This window comes from Syzygium oleosum, unplaced genomic scaffold (genome assembly GCF_021117445.2).
Source record: "Syzygium oleosum isolate NSW1041296 unplaced genomic scaffold, Sole_v2.1 Sole_v2.02, whole genome shotgun sequence".
Taxonomy (NCBI): Eukaryota; Viridiplantae; Streptophyta; class Magnoliopsida; order Myrtales; family Myrtaceae; genus Syzygium; species Syzygium oleosum.
The window spans coordinates 17,741,051-17,759,991 of record NW_026607486.1 but is presented as its reverse complement, the minus strand read 5'-3'; the positions used below and the strand labels follow the sequence as shown (position 1 = coordinate 17,759,991).

At 41.8% G+C, this 18,941-nt stretch overlaps 3 protein-coding genes across 3 annotated transcripts; 1 reads left to right on the top strand and 2 right to left on the bottom strand.

Annotated features, from left to right (window-relative positions):
* Positions 1 to 105: 105 nt before the first annotated feature.
* LOC115670006 (protein N-terminal asparagine amidohydrolase) lies at positions 106 to 4,328 on the bottom strand. The gene is made up of 9 exons (XM_030591192.2): positions 4,099 to 4,328; positions 2,703 to 2,888; positions 2,524 to 2,588; positions 2,315 to 2,414; positions 2,170 to 2,208; positions 1,875 to 2,066; positions 1,191 to 1,369; positions 938 to 1,057; positions 106 to 507 (listed from the first exon to the last, which is right to left on the bottom strand). The coding sequence occupies exons 1-9, from the start codon at positions 4,162 to 4,164 to the stop codon at positions 396 to 398; spliced, it is 1,059 nt and encodes a 352-aa protein (XP_030447052.1). The 5' UTR covers positions 4,165 to 4,328; the 3' UTR covers positions 106 to 395.
* Positions 4,329 to 5,434: 1,106 nt separating this feature from the next.
* On the bottom strand, positions 5,435 to 11,599 carry LOC115671966 (nucleolin 2-like). The gene is made up of 18 exons (XM_056304544.1): positions 11,345 to 11,599; positions 11,181 to 11,226; positions 10,463 to 10,719; positions 10,269 to 10,391; positions 10,092 to 10,184; positions 9,914 to 10,003; positions 9,714 to 9,821; positions 9,073 to 9,150; positions 8,643 to 8,723; positions 8,411 to 8,533; positions 7,890 to 7,952; positions 7,699 to 7,784; positions 7,514 to 7,631; positions 7,171 to 7,259; positions 7,004 to 7,094; positions 6,829 to 6,920; positions 6,073 to 6,398; positions 5,435 to 5,647 (listed from the first exon to the last, which is right to left on the bottom strand). Exons 1-18 carry the CDS (start codon positions 11,375 to 11,377, stop codon positions 5,616 to 5,618), a joined length of 1,929 nt encoding a protein of 642 aa, XP_056160519.1. The 5' UTR covers positions 11,378 to 11,599; the 3' UTR covers positions 5,435 to 5,615.
* A 3,398-nt stretch (positions 11,600 to 14,997) lies between these two features.
* LOC115671972 (glutamine synthetase cytosolic isozyme-like) lies at positions 14,998 to 18,379 on the top strand. The gene is made up of 13 exons (XM_030593703.2): positions 14,998 to 15,201; positions 15,332 to 15,371; positions 15,491 to 15,594; positions 15,787 to 15,835; positions 15,937 to 16,043; positions 16,581 to 16,668; positions 16,826 to 16,954; positions 17,055 to 17,129; positions 17,254 to 17,307; positions 17,393 to 17,430; positions 17,549 to 17,708; positions 17,852 to 17,912; positions 18,047 to 18,379. The coding sequence occupies exons 1-13, from the start codon at positions 15,128 to 15,130 to the stop codon at positions 18,136 to 18,138; spliced, it is 1,071 nt and encodes a 356-aa protein (XP_030449563.1). The 5' UTR covers positions 14,998 to 15,127; the 3' UTR covers positions 18,139 to 18,379.
* Positions 18,380 to 18,941: the final 562 nt, after the last annotated feature.

Genomic DNA, 18,941 nt, shown 5'->3' with positions numbered 1-18,941 from the left:
AATCCCGAACTACTAAATCTACATAGACCAAGTGCGCTCACCGTGCTTGTGGCAGATATATATGATGTGTACGACGCCACGCACTAACATGAGAGTCAGGTTACCTTGAGATCAAATGGGACTACATGAACAATCTAACCAAACATGTTTCTCAAACAGCTCAACGGACTGCTGGCAACTAGGACATTTTCAACGTAAACATCATCCTCATGGCCCAACCCCGTATTACGCTATTTGCTGAGAAAGTGGACACAATTGGGAGAGAGCTAAGCCCAGGTGAAAGTTTCTTGGGTAAACATTTGCAAGTACGTACTCCAAGGGGAACTTCAGGTAGGTAAGTAAATAGTTCCATAGATAGCTTGAGTTTCATTCACGGTTGTCCAGGGGACTTCATGTCAATCACCGCATCTTCTCCAACCTCCTTGACCATTCCTCTCAAATACACGCGGTTGCTCCTTGGGGAAAGTCTCCCTCCAATCTGGGTGTTTAATTATATAATCGAGCTGCCTGATCAATATAAAATGACATAAGCAATCTGTTTGCAAGAACCAAGCAATGTGCGAGTAGACCCTCTCTGAATTCTGGGTAAATTGCAAGAATGATATATGCAGCACATTGAGCACAACAGCAAGCAATCACCTACAACAATCACCCATTTACGCCACCGAGAATTCACCATAATATAAACCACAGGGATTTCAAAGAGTTATATCCCTCCAATGTGGAAGCAACTAGCAAAAAATCTTTACTTCGAATATTTTCTCTGACAATGGAAGTGGCACTTAAGCTAAAGAAGAAGGCTAATCAGCAGAACACCCGTCTAAGTCTGGTTGCAGTCGTATTTAGGCATGAAAAGCATACTGACTAACTCAGAAAGAAGAGGAGAGTCCAGCAGCTATTGCTGAGACAAAACTCAAACTCTTTAGTTTGAACTTACCTCCGTTCATTATCAACAAAATCTGGACCTTCGGCATAAGGTGAAGTCGAACACGTGAGAAGTATTTGGGAGTCAGAAAGGTGCTGCAGTGTCAAAGCAATGTGAAACTGATGCCAAGACCTACATCGTGTCAACAACATACACAAAGCATAACTATAACTTGAATAACTTAAAAGGCAAAAGCAGGACAATGTCTGCGTGTTATGTGCTTGGCAATGCATACTGACTATAAATTTGATAGCAATTTTCTTACCAATAGCAAGGTGCAATTATGAATTTATCATCTTGAGTATGATAGGTTTCCAGCAACTTGCCCCTCCAAGTCGAGTCATCATTGCATGCAGTTATACGAATTCGCCGGACAACTTCATCGGGACATCTGGAAGATCTATCGAAACAGGCAGGAAATACAGACCCATTGGATGTCTCCACCTGACGAACACTCGATGAACAAGAGTTTACATCAAACTTAGACAGACGAAATGCAAAATATTAAACATTTGATGCGCAGCCATAATAATACCATGTTTGTAAATTATTGGAACACAGAAAATTGACATATAAGGAAACTCCAATTGCTGAAATTCAGGAAAATGCGACACATCATGACCTTCAAGAGACAGTCAAGGAATTAATAGAATAGCTTCCTTTATTACAAGTTTGCTTAGATTACATTACCTAGGTCCTGTAATGAGAAGCCAGTGTTGGACTCGAAATAGGCCATCTTGTCACTAGATGTAGTACGTCTCTCAGGTGGTAATGCAGACTACTGCTATTTATCACGAGAGAAGATTCTATCACTTTGATTTACTCCCAGAATGACAAAGAAATTGTCCACATTTCCATTACTCTACTTTTATGTTTCCATTTCTATGTTAAAAAATGATTTAAAACAAGGTACCAATGTAATAAAAGTACATCTGAAACAGACACTAACCAGGAACCCAGTAATAATAGGGTATGCATGTCCATCAGCATCCCATCTGGTATTGTGGCCAAGCACAAAGAATGTCTGGATATGAAATTTCTCTTGTCTCCTCCACAATGTTTCGATCAATTTGATACACAGTGGTAAGGAATAACCATCCACTTTTCCATGGATTTCTGATCCATCACTACGGTTGATTCGCTGCATACAAAGTTCAACTATTAATACAACAAACTCATTTATTTGCCTCTAAGTGGATAGTACATCCGCTGATAATCACAAAGAAGGGGATCTCGGTTCAGACTTTAAGAGAAGCATCCTCAAAACCACCAATAAGATGAACCTGCATTTCAGCATTTAACAAGACTTTGCATAAGAACGTGAAAATAATCAAGAATTGTTAAACCTCACAGCTTTGCTTTTTTTGATAAAAGATACAAAACCAGTACATCCATCTCATCCTGCAAGTCGTGATCAAAAGTTTGTGATAACATCTGAGCAAGACCCATTTCCACAATATCTGGAGAATCCAAATGGGCAATAGAAATCCTGAGATTCAACAGGAAAAAGATGAGCATGCAGACTTAAGGATATATATCTGACGCAACAGGTTTATCATTTCCAAGCCTCTCTTAATTCTGCCACATTTGCTTCGTACTTTCCATTTGACCGATTCCGAATGATAAGCCCCACACATGTAGTTGCTTCATCAGTCCCGGCAACCTGTCATGTAGAATGGAAAACGGTCATTAGTAGTTTCACAAGTAATAAACAAAGTACTCCAAAGATAAGCAAACATTCCAATTATTCTGAAAGACAAAAGGGAAACAACCATACATCCACAAAAGCAGGGTCAACAATCGCATATTCTCTTTGGAATACATAAACACATTTAGGCTGTGTAATGCTCCCCAAACCAGACTCCTCTGAAATGGAAAACCTCCTCTCTGGGGTATTTTTGAATAAATGCAAGGCACATAATAAAGATGGGTGGTCCAGTAAAGCAGCTAAGATTTCCAGAACCTGTTGACAAGTAAGAAAGAAGAAGCCGTCACAAGATAGATATATATGCAGCAGATGAAACGAGCTTAAACTGCAAAAGAGATGAACATGAAGAAGTTTTCACCAGCAAGTTTCTTTACCTAATTCTTATACAACAGAAAGTGATGCCCATACCCACAGCTATCAATTCAATATGTTTAGTACTAATTCTAGTGAGAAGCACAAGTTGGACGCCCACATCATATAATTCTAAGTTCAGAAATGGTATGGTTCTGTCAATTCTAGCTGGGAGCTTCATATGCTTACTTTGTCTTCTGTTACGGAACGAAGTTTTCACTAGTTTGGGCTGCTTTTCAATCTAGTGTCTGCTTGCACGATTATGTCAAAGACCATTGCTAATCTTATGAGCGACGCACTGCTTGATGGATTCTTTTTCCATCGCAAGGTGTTTATCAACTGGACGAAGTATAGTGGAAGAACAAAAAATAAAGTAAAAGGATTCAGACTCGAGGTGTGTGCTCGAATCATGGGCCGCATCAAATGGACCATACCAATAACTATCTTGCACAACTGGGATTCAAACGAACTTTGGCCCAGCTGATCTTCCAACGCATGTCTTCTACAAATTAATCAGATAACAGGACCCCATCAAAGCAATAGGGCATAAGTCAAACCTTGTTCACTTAAAACTCGAAGCGAATCTCTTCGGCGATTGGTTTTGCGGGCCAAACACGAAATTTCTCATCTTATGTTCGCTATCGACTGACTGACGTTTCGTAGATCAAGCACAGGAGAAGTGCCCGAACACGGCAGCGCTTAAAACACTAACTTTTTCTTTTCAACATTCTTCTCTGTCAATCTTTATCCAATCACATTACGGCCAGACAGACTCTCGACGGAGGCCCGAGAGAGCTCCTCGAAACAAAAACCACGTCGCCATCCCATACGCAAAGCTTGAGGTCAAAAGATTCACAAGCACACAGAAAAAGAGAGGGCGAAGTACTCCGATCACTGTCATCGTCACGTCACGATTTTCCCCAACCATTTCTCCACTCCGATCGTCGAGCGAAGCCCGCGAAACCAAGAGGAAACATCGCCCCTGTTTCGCCATCCTCCGCGCACGAGAGGTCAACGACATCGACTTCACTTAGCTTCGTCCGACGACGGCGGCGATCGGACGAAGGCGAACGCCGGAGGGGGGTGGGGGGGGATTTACGGAAGGGAGAAGTACCTGAGACGGCGAAGGCGAGTCGGGATCGGAGACGGGAAGGATCGGGACGCCATCGACGAGGATCATGGCCGGGGATCGCTGATCGAGGGAAGGAGACGGAGAGGCGCTTTTCGCTCTCTCCGCACTGCCCGTTTTCGTTGGCAGTTCGCTTCCCAACAAATTGTACGGTTACGTAGGTGTGTCCCGGTATTTTATCCGAGTGTTGTTGCGGACACTTTTTTTGTTTACGCTTAAGAATACGATCCTTAAGCATTTAATTACGACAAATGCAGATAGAATTATACGGCGGATACGGACATATTATTGAAACTATCCGTTTGGCATCTACTCTTAGTCCATAAGACATGTGACAGAATCAGCGTGTGATGTCAATTATTGTGTTTTGTTAGAGATGGGGTGCGACATGATTTTGAAGTCAAAAGTGCTAGGAAGAATTTTTGTTTTCCCACCTAAGAAAATGTTGAATTAAAAATGGGGTGACATGGATTTTCTTTCTTACATGCTACAGGTTCTATGGTGCGCTCTTTTATCCGATGACTCTCGAATTGGAGCTATCGAGGTGAGCCCCGAGAATGTTCACCAGTTGTGTCATCGAGCTCGAAATTTTCTCCGTGAAATGCCGCTCAAACCGGAGACGATTGAATCAAAATAATTCTCTTCAAAGTTTGGACAATGTGTGGTCGATAGAGGAAAGTCCAAGCTCACATTGGTTATGGATTATTCGGAGACTTTCATCAAGGAAGTTGGTGAAAATGCCACTCAAATCGGACAAGATCGAATCAAAATAACTCCCTTTAGTATTTGTACAGTGTGCGGCTGATAAATAAGGATCTGACTCAGGAAGAAAAGTCCAAGCTCGTATTGGTTACGGACCATTCGAAACCGTGCAAGTGACTTTCATCAAGGAAAGTCGGTGAGGAAAGAGAGAAGCCGTCCAAGATGACTCTTTTGTTCATTTCTTTTCTTTGACAATGAAAAAGGTTGCATGGACTCCCCACAAATTGAATGTTAAGTTTAAGATCCGCGGCAACATCATCCGTTAAGTGAACTCGTCACGCTTAACCCCACTATAATACAAGCCAAGGCCGAGAGTCGAACGAGAATGGACTAGATTCAGAGAACTAAACGCCTTAAAACTACAAACTACAAAGGGCATCGAAGTGGTCAGATCAACCAGTGCGATAGTGATTCATCTTAGGCACAGAGATGCTACCGATATAACTATCTTATCCTTTTATCTTAGAAGCTCTGTCCACGGACCAATGCATGCGCTTAGTTGAGCACCTACCGTGTACCGGGCTATAGATAAAGCAGAACTAACTTTTCACTCGTAAAATATCAAAACATTCAAGATATCAAAATTGCAATCGAAATGGGTACGCTGTCTCCAAAATACAAAATTATGGGTCGGTCTGTGTCTTGCTGCTTCGTTCATAAATATAGCATATCACTAGAAAACCTGTCCAGTACCGCGTCTCACTCTAGTCACAGCGAGTGTCGATACTCCTCCGATGGCCTCACTCGTCGTCATTGAATGTCGTTTTCTTCCCTGCAATGTCCCCAGAAAACAACTCTTAGAAGAAGAAACCGTAAGAGACAACTCCAGGCTTATTACGAAATAACCAACAGAACACATATGTAACGTCGATATTTCTTGTGCTGGAACATTTTGAGTGAAGTTTACCCCGATGCTACAGTGTGGATAAATTAGCGAAAGCACTTCACTTAGGACCTGACATCATCAATGTCAGCAGACTTAAAAAACCCAAAGGGTAAAGGATGGGAGGAGTTGCTGATCAATTGAGCAGGGCACCGAGGAGTAAAACCCTCAAAAGAAAGTCCCGAGGTCACACCAATTACAAGCTCCATTACCAACATTCTTATTTCATGGATCATTTCCCTATGTACCAATGAAAACGGAATATTTTTGACCGGGAAAAACTGATAGTTCTACCAAATAATCATAAGACATACCGGATGCTGACATGCTTTGTCTATTAGGTGTCCCACGCCCTCTACCACCAAAGCGGCCACCTCCTCTGCCACCACCAAAGCGGCCACCTCCACTGCCACCATCAAAACGGCCACCCCCTCTGCCAGAAAAGCGACCTCCACCACCTCTTCCACCACTGCTCCTTCCACCACTCCTTCCACCTCCTCTGCCACCGTCAAAACCACCACCACTGTCACCTCTCGGTCTTGCCTCATCCACCGCGATTGGATAACCACCTAGTTCAGTCCCATTAAGCTCTAAAGCCTTGCTGAAACTGTTGCTATCTGTAAAGTCAATGTAAGCAAACCTGCAAAAGATTATGTAAAAATCAATATTCCCACATTAAAGACAAACCATTGGGTTTTTGAACTTTGATCAAACAAGAATTAAGTTTATAAACTATGGCCCGGTTTGTTTTGCTGAAAATGAATGATTTGAAAAATATATCCCTAAAAATGATCGCTTCTATCGCTTTAAATGATAAGTTAAAGAAAAACATTTTATTTATCGACAACAATTAATGTCTAAAGATTTTCGTGTATGATAAAAATATTTTCCGTTCATTCGTTTTGATAAGCAATACAAGCGATCATTTTTAAGAAAAAGTTTTTCGAATCATTCATTTTCAGGAAAAAGTTTTTCAAATCATTTATTTTCTGCGAAACAAACGCACCCTAAGAATATTTTCCTCTTCCTCATCAATTTAAGGATACAGCTGATGGAAAGAAAGAACATACCCTTTGGGTTCACCGGAGTCATAATCCTTAGGAATTGAGATTCTTGAAATGTCGCCACAGGCCCCAAAATGCTCTGTCAAGCTGCTTCTTAACTGACATTCAGAAGGGATAACATTTTTAGAACCCAGAATCAAACAGTCGCACAATTCACCAGAAGAGAGAACAATTTTAGTACCTGGTCCTCCCCAACAGACTTGTCAAGATTCTTCACAAAAACAGTTTGGGCCTGACCCCTTCCTCCCTTCTGCGATGAGAAGTTACCTTTGCTGCAAATTAAATTATCATTAGACCTAGTGATTTACTGCTACGGGATATTTATTCAAAGTTCAGTTAGAAACTTACCCGCTTTGTGGAGTATACGCTCCCCTTTCGTGCGCCAAACTGATTCTCATCTGGCGATCGTTAAGATACTCTCCATTGTATTCTACAGCCTGCAATGGAAGTCAATTATGCGAATCAATAAAACCCAGGAGTACCAAAATAACCTAGACACACTGGTACACCAATGAAATTCATCATTCATTTCGCCATCCGTGAGTAGCTACAATGATTACAGGAAAACCTTCAACATCTCCTAAGTATATGACAAATGAGTAAAGCACCACCAGATTCGACGAAATATTTAGTCGAAGCCGCAAGCTGGCTGATTTTAAAAGTAATTAGCCCTATCAAAATGACAGTTAACCTTTTGTGCTGCTTCAGCTGTGGTAAATTCAACGTGACAAAACCCCTTGAACCTATCATCAGCATCAACAGCTAAGCGTACATCCTGAACTTCACCAGCAGCTTGGAAAAACTTCTCTCTGCAAAACGAAATTTGTCAGGTGATAATACATGACCACGCTCCATAGTCAAAAAAGCAACACTTACACATCAGCTTTTTCAACTGAGTATGGCAGGTTACCAACGAAGACAGTTTTTGAGCCCGTGATTTGAGATGTAACAGGCGTTTTCGGCTGCATCGAGAATTAACATGAGTTCACAATATCAAAAAGATGATGATAGGTGGTTTGAGGAACAGGAGCTAAGGACAGGACAAGCAACGGCAAAAGGAGTCATACCGCTTTTTTCTCCGACATTTCTTTTGAGGCAGGAGAAGCATCTACCATATCTGCATCAGCATCCTGTAAAAATATATTTGAAGTCCAAAACAAACCACATATTAGAAGACTCCCATTTACACTGAAGTAAGAAAATTTAAATGATACTACTACATTCAAAAATATAACAAAAGGACTAGGTGATCTCTCTCTCTCTCTCTCTCTCTCTCTCTCTCTCTCTCTCTCTCTCTCTCTCTCTCTCTCTCACAGCACAAGGTTGACGTATCCACTTAAACAAACAAGTAATCATTACCCTATGGATGGTCTCAGTGTCCATGCATCCCAGGATGAAAACTCAGGAATAGAAAAACGACAAAAAATTACTGTTCTCAACACCATCCTTTCCTATATGCATTCATCCAGCAAACTGACCGCATATGGGGGGCAAGCAGAAAAGTGGGGGAGTGGCCATTAAAAATACACTTTCCACAGAATCCACAAAGAATCACTGACCATTAAACATGCATGTCCCGTACATTTACCTTCTTTGATGTCTTCTTGGGCTCATCATCTGAGCTGTCATCGGAGTCATCGGTGGTTTCTTCATCACTGCTGCTTTCTTTTTTACTAACTTTCCCGTTCGACTTGTTTACAGGAATCTTGGCCTGAAAAGAAAAGGCAAGAACAAATGGCATTGGGATCCTACCTATAAGATACTGAAAAGGACATTTAAGCAACATACACACAGGAGAAACGGAAATGTTATGTGCCAACCTTTTTCTTTTGTGGCTCTTCATCGCTCTCCTCTGAACTATCATCCTCCTCACTGTCGCTTTCATCAACATCCATCTTTACCTGCAGCACCAAGCACCAACCGCTCAGCCTCAGTGGTAGCGCAGTGACATCAATCAACTCTTCAACAAGACACAATCAGTTCGATGATTGTTTTTTTTTATTCTTGTTGATTCAAGTCATCACAACCCCATTGACAGTAACAATTTTAAACCAGTCCAACCCCCTTCCTTCCCAAACCCATTTATTTCCTTTCAAAAAAAAAAAAAGCAACCCCACAACCGAAACAAAAGAATAATAAACAAAGAAGCACAAATGAAAGACAGAAGAGGGGAAACGATAAAGCAAAACTTTAGGTCTGACTTGGTAACCCAATCGTACACCACGCAATGTAAAGACAAACAAGATAAACCTGCTGGGTCTGCTTTGCTTGAGCTGTCGCACGTGGCCTCTTAGCAGAAACATCCACAGCATTCTTCGTAGGTGGGCCCTGTAAAATACGAAAGAAGAACGAGGAATAAGGACAAAACGAACAAGTTCGAAGAAGGCATCCAATTGCAAAAGACCACACTACAATAGATAGAATTTTCACGATACAAAGTTTGCAAGCATCTACAGAAAACAAACTGATTCAGACTCCATGAGAGAAAAATAGTGGCAACCATTGCTAATCGAACTCAATAGTCTTTTAGTAGATATTTATCACAAGTTCATTATCAGCAAAAGGAAAGAATTAGAAGTAAAATCGTGTGTCCAAAAGGATATTAGAAAGGTGCCAAAAAATGAGCATGAGAAAATATCGACCACAAACTGATGGGATACACTAGGTACAATACAAACCAATACGAAGTCAAATCTGTAAAGCAATGCAATCTGTTGAACATCTACACGTATGCATGCAAAAACCAGTAGTGACAGATGCAGTATCGGTCAACATATATGAAATCTAAAATAGGAGACGTCAAAATGACATTCAAGGTCATTGCACAAACAAAATTTGGGAAAACAAATAAATTCGCAAATTATATGACCGAGTAAATACAAGCCTCTCACATCATCATCTGAACTGCTGTCTGACTCATCTTCAGAACTACTCTCGCTGGATTCCTTCTTTGCTACAGTGTTAGCTGGTTTTTTAACACTGTTCTGAACAATAACTTCCTGCATCAAGCTGCAGGAGTAAGACAATTGCACAAAAATGCCTCAAATACACAACATAAAAAGCAAGTTTGAGATAGGAAAAGAGAACAAACCTCTTCCTCTGATTCACTATCAGAGGAATCATCACTTGATTCGACTTTCTTTTCAGGAACTGCTGAAATTGGTTTCTTAGCACTTTCATCCTGTGTGCAAGGAGCTAATTGTTAAAGCGGGAGAAGAAAGAAAACCCATGTCTTCTGTTCTCAGGAATATAATTATTAGCATACAAACCTCATCAGAATCAGAGTCACTTTCTTCAGATTCGTCGCTAGATTCATCTTTCTTGGTAGCCGTCTTAGTAATCTTGGCTGGTGCCTTTTTGGTCTGCAAAGAGATGGCCCACATTTTTATAAATAGCTGGCTAAAATTCAATACAACAATAAAGTATCTACTATCTAGTATACTTACATTTTCCTCATCTGAATCGCTGCTTTCCTCATCGGAACTATCGGTAGATTCATCCTTCTTGGGAAGAGTGACAGAACCATTCTTTGCAGGCTGCTTCTGCTGGACTTTTCCTTTACTTTTATCCTGAAAAGCATAAACAAAACACATGACAATTTGTCCTATATCAGTAAAACTTAAATACTAGCTGTCCTCACAGCTTCCTCATCTGAAGAGCTATCAGATTCTGATTCATCACTCGATGATTCCTTTGAAACAACTTTCTTCTGTTGTGCAGGGATCTTAATTTCTTCCTCCGAATCCGAAGATGAATCCTCTGAACTACTGTCCACTTTCTTCTTTATAGCTGTTTTGGCTTCAGCTTTCTTCTTCTGAATCGCCTGCTCTATCCCTTCGCTCTTCTGCTTCTTTGCATTCTCCTGCTTCTCCGGTACTTCTTCAACTTCTCTTTTACCTACGCATCAACCGCAAAGTTTGCAAATTTACTCCAACGAGGAGGCACATAAAACCAATCTACTATTTCACGCATATACACAAACAGAGCACGCGAGAACCCCAGCTTGACGCGCGGTCGCACATAGACCAAATTACTACTTCACACATATACACAAACAGAGCACGCGAGAGCCCCAGCTTGACACGCGGACGCACATAAAACCAAGCTACTACTTCACGCATATACACAAACAGAGCACGCGAGAACCCCAGCACAGACGCATATAAAACCAAACTACTACTTCACGCTTATACACAAACAGAGCACGCAAGAACCCAGCTTGAAGCACGAAATCGCACAATCAATAAGCTCAAAACGGGGAAAAAAAAAAGGAAAAAAAGAAACGAAAAGCGACATCACCAAATGCATGTTCCCCAGAATAAACCTGCCAAAGAGGTCGTGGCTAATGAAGCTGTTACCTTTCTTTGCAGACTTCGACGCCGGCACGGCAGCAGGAGCGGCGACCTAGGAACAAACGGACGAAACGACAAAGATTCAGCCCATAAGAACGCCGAAGCGAACTCGACGGACAAAACTTACACCAAAATCAACAGAACGGGAGAGAGAGAGACAGAGAGCGTACCATGGCAGCTGATTTCTTGCTCGACTTGCCCATCGGAGAACGGAAGGACGGAGGACTTCGAGGTCGGAGACTGGCGGAGAGGGGCGGAGGCTAGAGGTTTCGGCAAAAACCCTAGGCGTGGTGGAGAGGAGGAGGAGGGGGGAGGAGGATATTTGGCTAGGGTTTTTGGGAATCACACGGGGGTTGGCTTCTCCTTTTAAACAGATTTCAGTGGCCAAGGCCGCGGTGGGAGGAGAGAGAGAGCTTGCTTAGGGTTTATGCGAGTGCTCGCGCGAGTGTGAGAGCAGCTGTGGCGGAAGCTCGGCGCTGTCCGTCTCCACCGTTCGTTCTTGGGCCTGTGAAAACCGTGTTTCCACGGCCCAAGCCCATTGCCGGGCCCATCCTTCGTTGTGTTGGGTTTTTTTTTTTTTTCCTGCCAATAACAAGTACAAGGGTAAGAAAAATTGGCATGAGATAAAAAAAGAATGGAGAAAAATGAGAAATATAGAGGAAAATGTCGACCAAGAGAAAATAATAGCAAACGGGTGAGAATGAAAAATAAAAATTTCGTGTGCGTAAATTCATTATCTCTTTTTCCTCCAACTTGGCGATCGCATTTGATATGCACGATTACTTTCCTCTTTTTTTGGCTGTACATAATTAATTTCCAAGAAAATTTCAAATGAGAGCATCAAGTTCTATCATTTTCTCGAATAAGGGTCTGAAGTGAACAATGTTTCGTATAAGGACCTGAAGTATCCTCATTTTCTCAAAAAAGGGTTTGTAGTGGATTTTGTTTCAAATAAGGATTCGACGTAGCTATGTCTATTTCAAAAAAGAGCCTGAAGTGATAATGTATATTTTAAATAAGGGCTTGACTTTTCCGCATAATAAAGGCATTTCCGTCCTTTGACTTTTTGTTATTTTTTTCCTTTTTCTGTTTTTTTTTCATTTTTCTTCGCAATGGCGAAGCCCGGAAAGGGTGGGGCAACAATCGCCCTCGCCCAATCTAGCGAGGCCGTCCCTCGCCTGTGGCTTTCGAGGGCAGCCTCGTCGGTAGTTAGCAAGGCGACCATTACCCACATCTAGCAAGGGCGGGCCTTACCCATGGCTAGCGAGGGTTGCCTTGTCCAAACAAGGCCGTCTCTCGCCTGCTGCCGGCTAGGGCCGAGCAAGGGTTGCCCTCGCCCAGCCCTTTCCAAGCTTCACCGATGGTCAATCACTAGCGAAGAACAAAGAGAAAACCAAAAAGAGGAAAAAAGAAAAAAATTAAAATTATCTTTAGACAAAAATGCTCTTGACTAGTTGGAATATTTCGTCAGCTAGCAACTAGGGAGGTCAAGCCCTTATTTGAAACTGTTATGGCCACTTTAAGTCCTTATTTGAAACGAACATGACATTTCAAACTCTTATTTGACACAAAGTCCATGTCGGGCATTTAATTGAAATTTTCCCTTAATTTCTTCCAACAATGTAAATTCATGAATCGAAATTATTCGGAGCAAACAGATGAATTGTACTATTTCGAGGCAATTAAACAATAATTTTTACTTTGCCGGTGAACTTATCTATATCGCATCCTAAACGAAAGTACGGACTTTACATTCTCTCTGTACCACTTTATTCTTTTGAAATATAAGTACAAAATAAGAATTTTCGATTTGACTGAGGTTGTGTTTCCTTCGAGGAAAATCAATTATACAAAAAATTTCAATTGTCTATATCACTTAGAAAAATGCGTTGCAAAAAATGTTTTCATTCTCGAAAAAGTATTTAGAAATATGTTATTGCTATTAATAAATATATTTTTCATTAATTTATTTTCTTATAAGATATAAAAGATTTGAAGCTAGGGAAAAAAAATAAAAAAATCTTGACTTTTTCAAAAACAAACGCAAACTGAATCTCACTGATATACACAAATAATCTCGTTCGTGTGATGGAGGCTAATAGTTTGTTGGACTCACAAGAGCAGCCATGCACGAAACTATTTTACCCAACATATGAAAAAAATGTACCCACTCAGTTAAAGCCCATTAAAATCGATATTTACAATGGATAAACGTACAACTATTTTTTTTTCCCTATATTTGCTTTACTCTTCCTAACTTTTATGCATTTCGATATTTTTTATATTTATACGAGGCAAAGGATGGTGAATCTTGCTTGATGACAAGTAAGGCCTTCAAATGGTAGGTCGGGTCAGGTCGAAAAGGTTCAACCCAAATTAATTCATTTATATGCGATACAAATTTAATGACCACACCTAACCCGACTCATTATTAAAACACACTACTAACTGCGTTTATACATTCTTTACATAAAAGACTTGAAAAAAAAGGGAGCATTTCAAGCGAGCTCGCACTACTGGTTACGTCATTATACTACAAGACTTATTTAAGAACTTGTTTTCACAGAGTTCAAGTGTTGATGACAAAACATGAGAACATGTGGGGTCTAACATATTATCCCAAAGGGCTTTGCTAGATAAGAGTCTTTGGCCACCGTGAGAGTAACAAAATACTATAAGCCACAAATTCGTAAAGGAATGGACCTCATAATAATTTATCATTAATTTTTTTAGTTCATAACGTATTGTTAATCTTGCGAGAGATTAAAGACTGTCATTTAATCATTTGACTATCCGCTGCAACAGAAGAGTGCAGAAAGCGCTCGGTAAATCATTCACTGAAAACAAACCAAGCTGTCCAATCAGATAATTGCAAAGCTAAGTCTATTCACCAACAAGAACAAGATGATTTCTTCTCAAAGCATTCAATGAACTACCACCGATGACGAACAACGATATAAATATACAAATGAAAAAGTTTTCCTAATTAGGAGAAAAGTCGGAATTGAGAACGATTACACATCTCGAGGATTCTTTGGGTGATACGACGGAGGACTTGGAGAGCGGTCGTGAGGTCGAGTTTGAACAGGAAGAGGGAGAACACAGCGAGAGCGGGTGGGATAGAGAGGGAGGCGAAGTTGGGGTGCCAATATGAAGCGAAATGGTCTTGGACGCCATGAAGGAGAAGGAGTGGTGCAAAGAGCAGAAGTTGCAGAAGATGGAAGCTGCAGCTGTCACAACGGCAAAGGTCGCTCTCCAGAAATTCTGTCGATGAGGAGAAGAGACTAGCAAGAATAAAGACAGGCTAGACCTATTTACTTTTCTAGTTATAAGGGCTGAAAGTTGGTTTCTGTTTTTTCTTTTTGGTCGTTGAAAGTTGGTTTCGGAATAGACTCGTTCAGATCCATTTATTTTCAATTTTTCTTTTCAAAGCCCATTATTGTTCGTATGACAAATTTGAACTGACTTGCACTCACTTTAATTAATGTGTGTTAAAACATAGATTGGTATTCCATTTTGACAGCTTTAATTTACACCGGTACGTAAATCCTACCAAATAATGGCAAAATCTTCGTTTTATATCATATATTATTTAGACCTAACCGTCTAAAAATCCATATGACCGCTCTGTTTATGGAAGCTCGCCGACTCTTGCCATAAAGTTTCAATTGTATATGCCGGGGGATACTCCTTCCTTTTTTTCTTTGGCTGGTAATTAGCTTACTAATCTCTTGGAATCGCTCCTATTTAAACTCAAAAGAAGAAACGATTCCCAAGCCTACCAACAAACGCTTCGCCTCTCTATAGCCAAAAAAACACAAACGCTTCGCCTCCCGACTCTCTCTCTCTCTCTCTCTCTCTCCCTGCGCCTCTCTCGGTACTCCTTCCTTTTCTCTCTGTTTTCTCCGTCAACCACGACCTTCGCAACCAATACCAGCTCGCCGTGAATCGCCATGTCTGCTCTCAACGATCTCATCAACCTCAACCTCTCCGACACCACCGACAAGATCATCGCCGAGTACATATGGTCGGTCCCCTCTCCCTCTTTCTCTCTCTCTCTCTCTCTCTCTCTCTCTCTCTCTCTCTCTCTCTCACTGTCTCTCTTTCCTCCGTGAAAAGTCATCCGCGCGATGATGCGTCCTCTCTTCTCTGCGCAGGATCGGCGGTTCGGGCATCGACCTGCGAAGCAAGGCCAGGGCAAGTCTTCTTCGCTCCTCCTCCTCCTCTTAGGCTTGCTCCGACGTCCCCCTGTTTTTCCATCTCCAAGGTCATTTCTTTCTCATTCGCCGGCGAACGTTCTGTGTTTTTTTTTGCAGACGCTGGCGGGTCCGGTGACCGACCCGGCCAAGCTGCCGAAGTGGAACTACGACGGCTCGAGCACGGACCAGGCCCCTGGCGACGACAGTGAAGTCATCCTGTAGTACGTATTTCTCTTTCGGTAACGGAGGATAGGATCTTTCGTTCTCGGCCAAAATCTCCGGCGTTGACCGTCGACTTTGATCCCCCGGATCCTCGGAGTTCCCGAGGATAACGGACGGTGGAGATTCGAGATTCCGGGCATCTCCGGGAATCTTTAATCACTTGTCTTATTTTTCTTTTCTTTTTTGGACAGCCCACAGGCGGTGTTCAAGGATCCCTTCAGAAGAGGAGACAATATCTTGGTAAATTAAAATTTCCGCGATTTTAGTGGAGGGATTAGATTTTTTATTTTTATTTCCGGATGTAAATAAATGGTAATGACGTCATTAATCGATTGTCCTAGGTCATGTGCGATGCCTACACGCCCGCCGGCGAGCCGATCCCGACCAACAAGAGGTTCGACGCCGCCAAGGTCTTCAGTCACCCCGACGTCGTCGCCGAAGAGCCCTGGTAATTCATAGTTTTCAGTTCTATTTTTTTGGAAAAAAGCATGATTAAGGCTGTTTTATCTTATATTTTCCACATTATATTTCGTTTGACGTCCTCATAATTGCAGAGGCCACACTCTACGAGTGGCTTCGTGTTGCAAGGTACCAATTGTATACGACATGAATGAGTGGATGAGGTGCAAGTGCGAGTTTGGCCAGCGAAAGTTACAAAGTAGTTTTATTTATTTCTTATTGTAGGCACATTGTCATCGTCCTCGGAACCATTCAAGTTAATAATTTATTCGACCTATAATATATTGGAAAAGCTAAAATGAAATTTGGGGGTAGGTGGAATCATGTGCCATTGCAGGGTAGTTGGTGTAAATATATATTTTGGAGATTGGTTTTTATTTTTTTTGGAAATTTGGGTACCTTTGAGAATGCAAATGTTAAACATTGGTACGATGAAAATGACTAGAGCGAAACTATAAAAACGTGTGCCTGGAATCAACACTAGAATGTTTACTAGAGACTGATGTTTTGTCGGTGTCGCGATCAGGTACGGCATCGAGCAGGAGTACACGCTCCTTCAGAAGGACGTCCACTGGCCTCTCGGGTGGCCGGTGGGCGGTTTCCCTGGACCTCAGGTAATCGACGCCTAAAATCGAACTTAAAATTCGATGAGCTCTAACTCTTAGGAGCCGTTCGATATTGTCCATTTGGCAAATTCTAGTTGACTCGACCGAACCTTCGAATATATATCATACCTACCTATAAGTGTTGATTCATTAAACATGTCCGCAGGGACCATACTATTGCGGAGTGGGAGCGGACAAGGCGTTTGGCCGGGACATAGTGGACTCTCACTACAAGGCCTGCTTGTATGCCGGAATCAACATCAGCGGGATCAACGGCGAAGTCATGCCGGGTCAAGTACGCCCCAAGTTTCTCAAATCGACTAATTGAATTGTGCACTCACGCGCTTTTATCAATGTTTCTGTCTTGTGCTAATTAATGATTGGGTCGTGAACAGTGGGAGTTCCAAGTGGGCCCTTCGGTCGGCATTTCCGCCGGAGACCAAATATGGGTCGCCCGTTACATTCTCGAGGTCGGACCTAACACTATTTGATCATACATTTTTCTTCTAATTTGTGTTTGCGTGCATGTTTTTCCTACCATGGTGTTTTATGGTCTGTCGTTTGACGATGTCTATTATTTGATCGACCCAACAGAGGATCACAGAAATTGCTGGGGTGGTCCTCACTTTCGACCCGAAACCGATCAAGGTCCGTTCGAAATGGATCGAATTGACTTTACCTTCTGTCTATCAAAATCACGTTTTCTTTCCCTCATCTTTGGTATGGTATGCAGGGTGACTGGAACGGTGCCGGAGCTCACACTAACTACAGGTGATTTTCTAGTTCCGTCTTCGAGAGTGAAAAAGGAGAAGACGATCATATAACATTGAAACTATGGAATGGAGGGTGTTTAGTTGCTTAAAGCACCGTGTCTGATTCTTTTGTTTAGCACCAAGTCGATGAGGGAGGATGGCGGCTTCGACGTGATCAAGAAGGCGATCGAGAAGCTGGGATTGCGCCACAAGCATCACATTGCCGCCTACGGAGAGGGCAACGAGAGGAGGCTGACGGGCCGTCACGAGACGGCGGACATCAACACCTTCTCTTGGGTAAGTTTGGGCCTGTCGGCGAAGGAAAAACCTCATTCTTTCCCTTTCCTTCTCGATTCATGTCATCCCCGTTGCCCCGATCTCTCTCTATGAACAAAGAAAGTAAACAAATTACTTATTTTATTGGCTTGGACGATACTCAGGGTGTTGCGAACCGAGGGGCATCCGTCCGCGTGGGCCGCGATACCGAGAAGGAAGGCAAAGGTGACCGGTTTTCGCGATAGAACCGCCTTTTGCCCTAAGCTCTGTGCTTATTTACTGTTCATTCCTCGAAACATCTACATCGCCATTGTGATTCACTCTTTCTTCCGTTTCTCCTCTCTTTTGGACATGGACAGGCTATTTTGAAGACAGAAGGCCTGCATCAAACATGGACCCGTACGTTGTCACCTCCATGATCGCCGAGACGACCATTCTATGGAAACCTTAGGGTTTCAAAAGCGGCATCGGGAGATCATATATTTTCTTGATTATGTCGTCGTAAATAAAGGAAGGAACTGTCTCTCGCTCTGTCTTTCTGTCTTTGTTTTATGTTGCAGTCAGGTCTGTTTTTATGGCGTCGATTCATGAGACTCCGATGTCTTCTTGGTAGTTGCTTTTTTCTGTTTGATTGAAATCAACTTTGTTGACTATATATTTATATATATAGCCAATGGTGCGTCCATTGTTCATATTTGTTTGTGCTTCTATGAGAAGGTTATTAATATGCATGATAAAATAAAAATGGTTATCCGAGAAAAATATCGACAATTTGTAGACGACAGCATAAAAACAGTTGGTAATTTTCATTTTTTATGTTCTTGCACAAACTATAGTCATTGCACGGTATATGGAAGCTCGCATTGAGAAAGCTTTATACAAGTACCGAATGCACGTCTCGATAATAACATTCTGGCCTCGAATTGAAAAAAAAAAAGTAGAAAGGAAGATTAAAAAGTTAAGATAAAAGAATAACATTTTAAAAAAATAAATCAAAATGACAAAAGAAAAACTATTGATAATCCGTGTAAATGCTTTGGCGTGGGAAATATCTATAGAAATTGAATGTGGAATTTGCTTCAGAATTAAGAAATTAACTGAATTTTGTCATTAAGTCCGCCGTCTTCTAATAGTGCTGCGAACTTGAACTAGAAATGAGCAAAAGGAACCATCTGGATCGAATCGAACCGGCCGATTTTGGGCGGTTCTGAGGGTCAACGGTCTGGTTCCCGGAGTGGAACCACCCACTTGGAC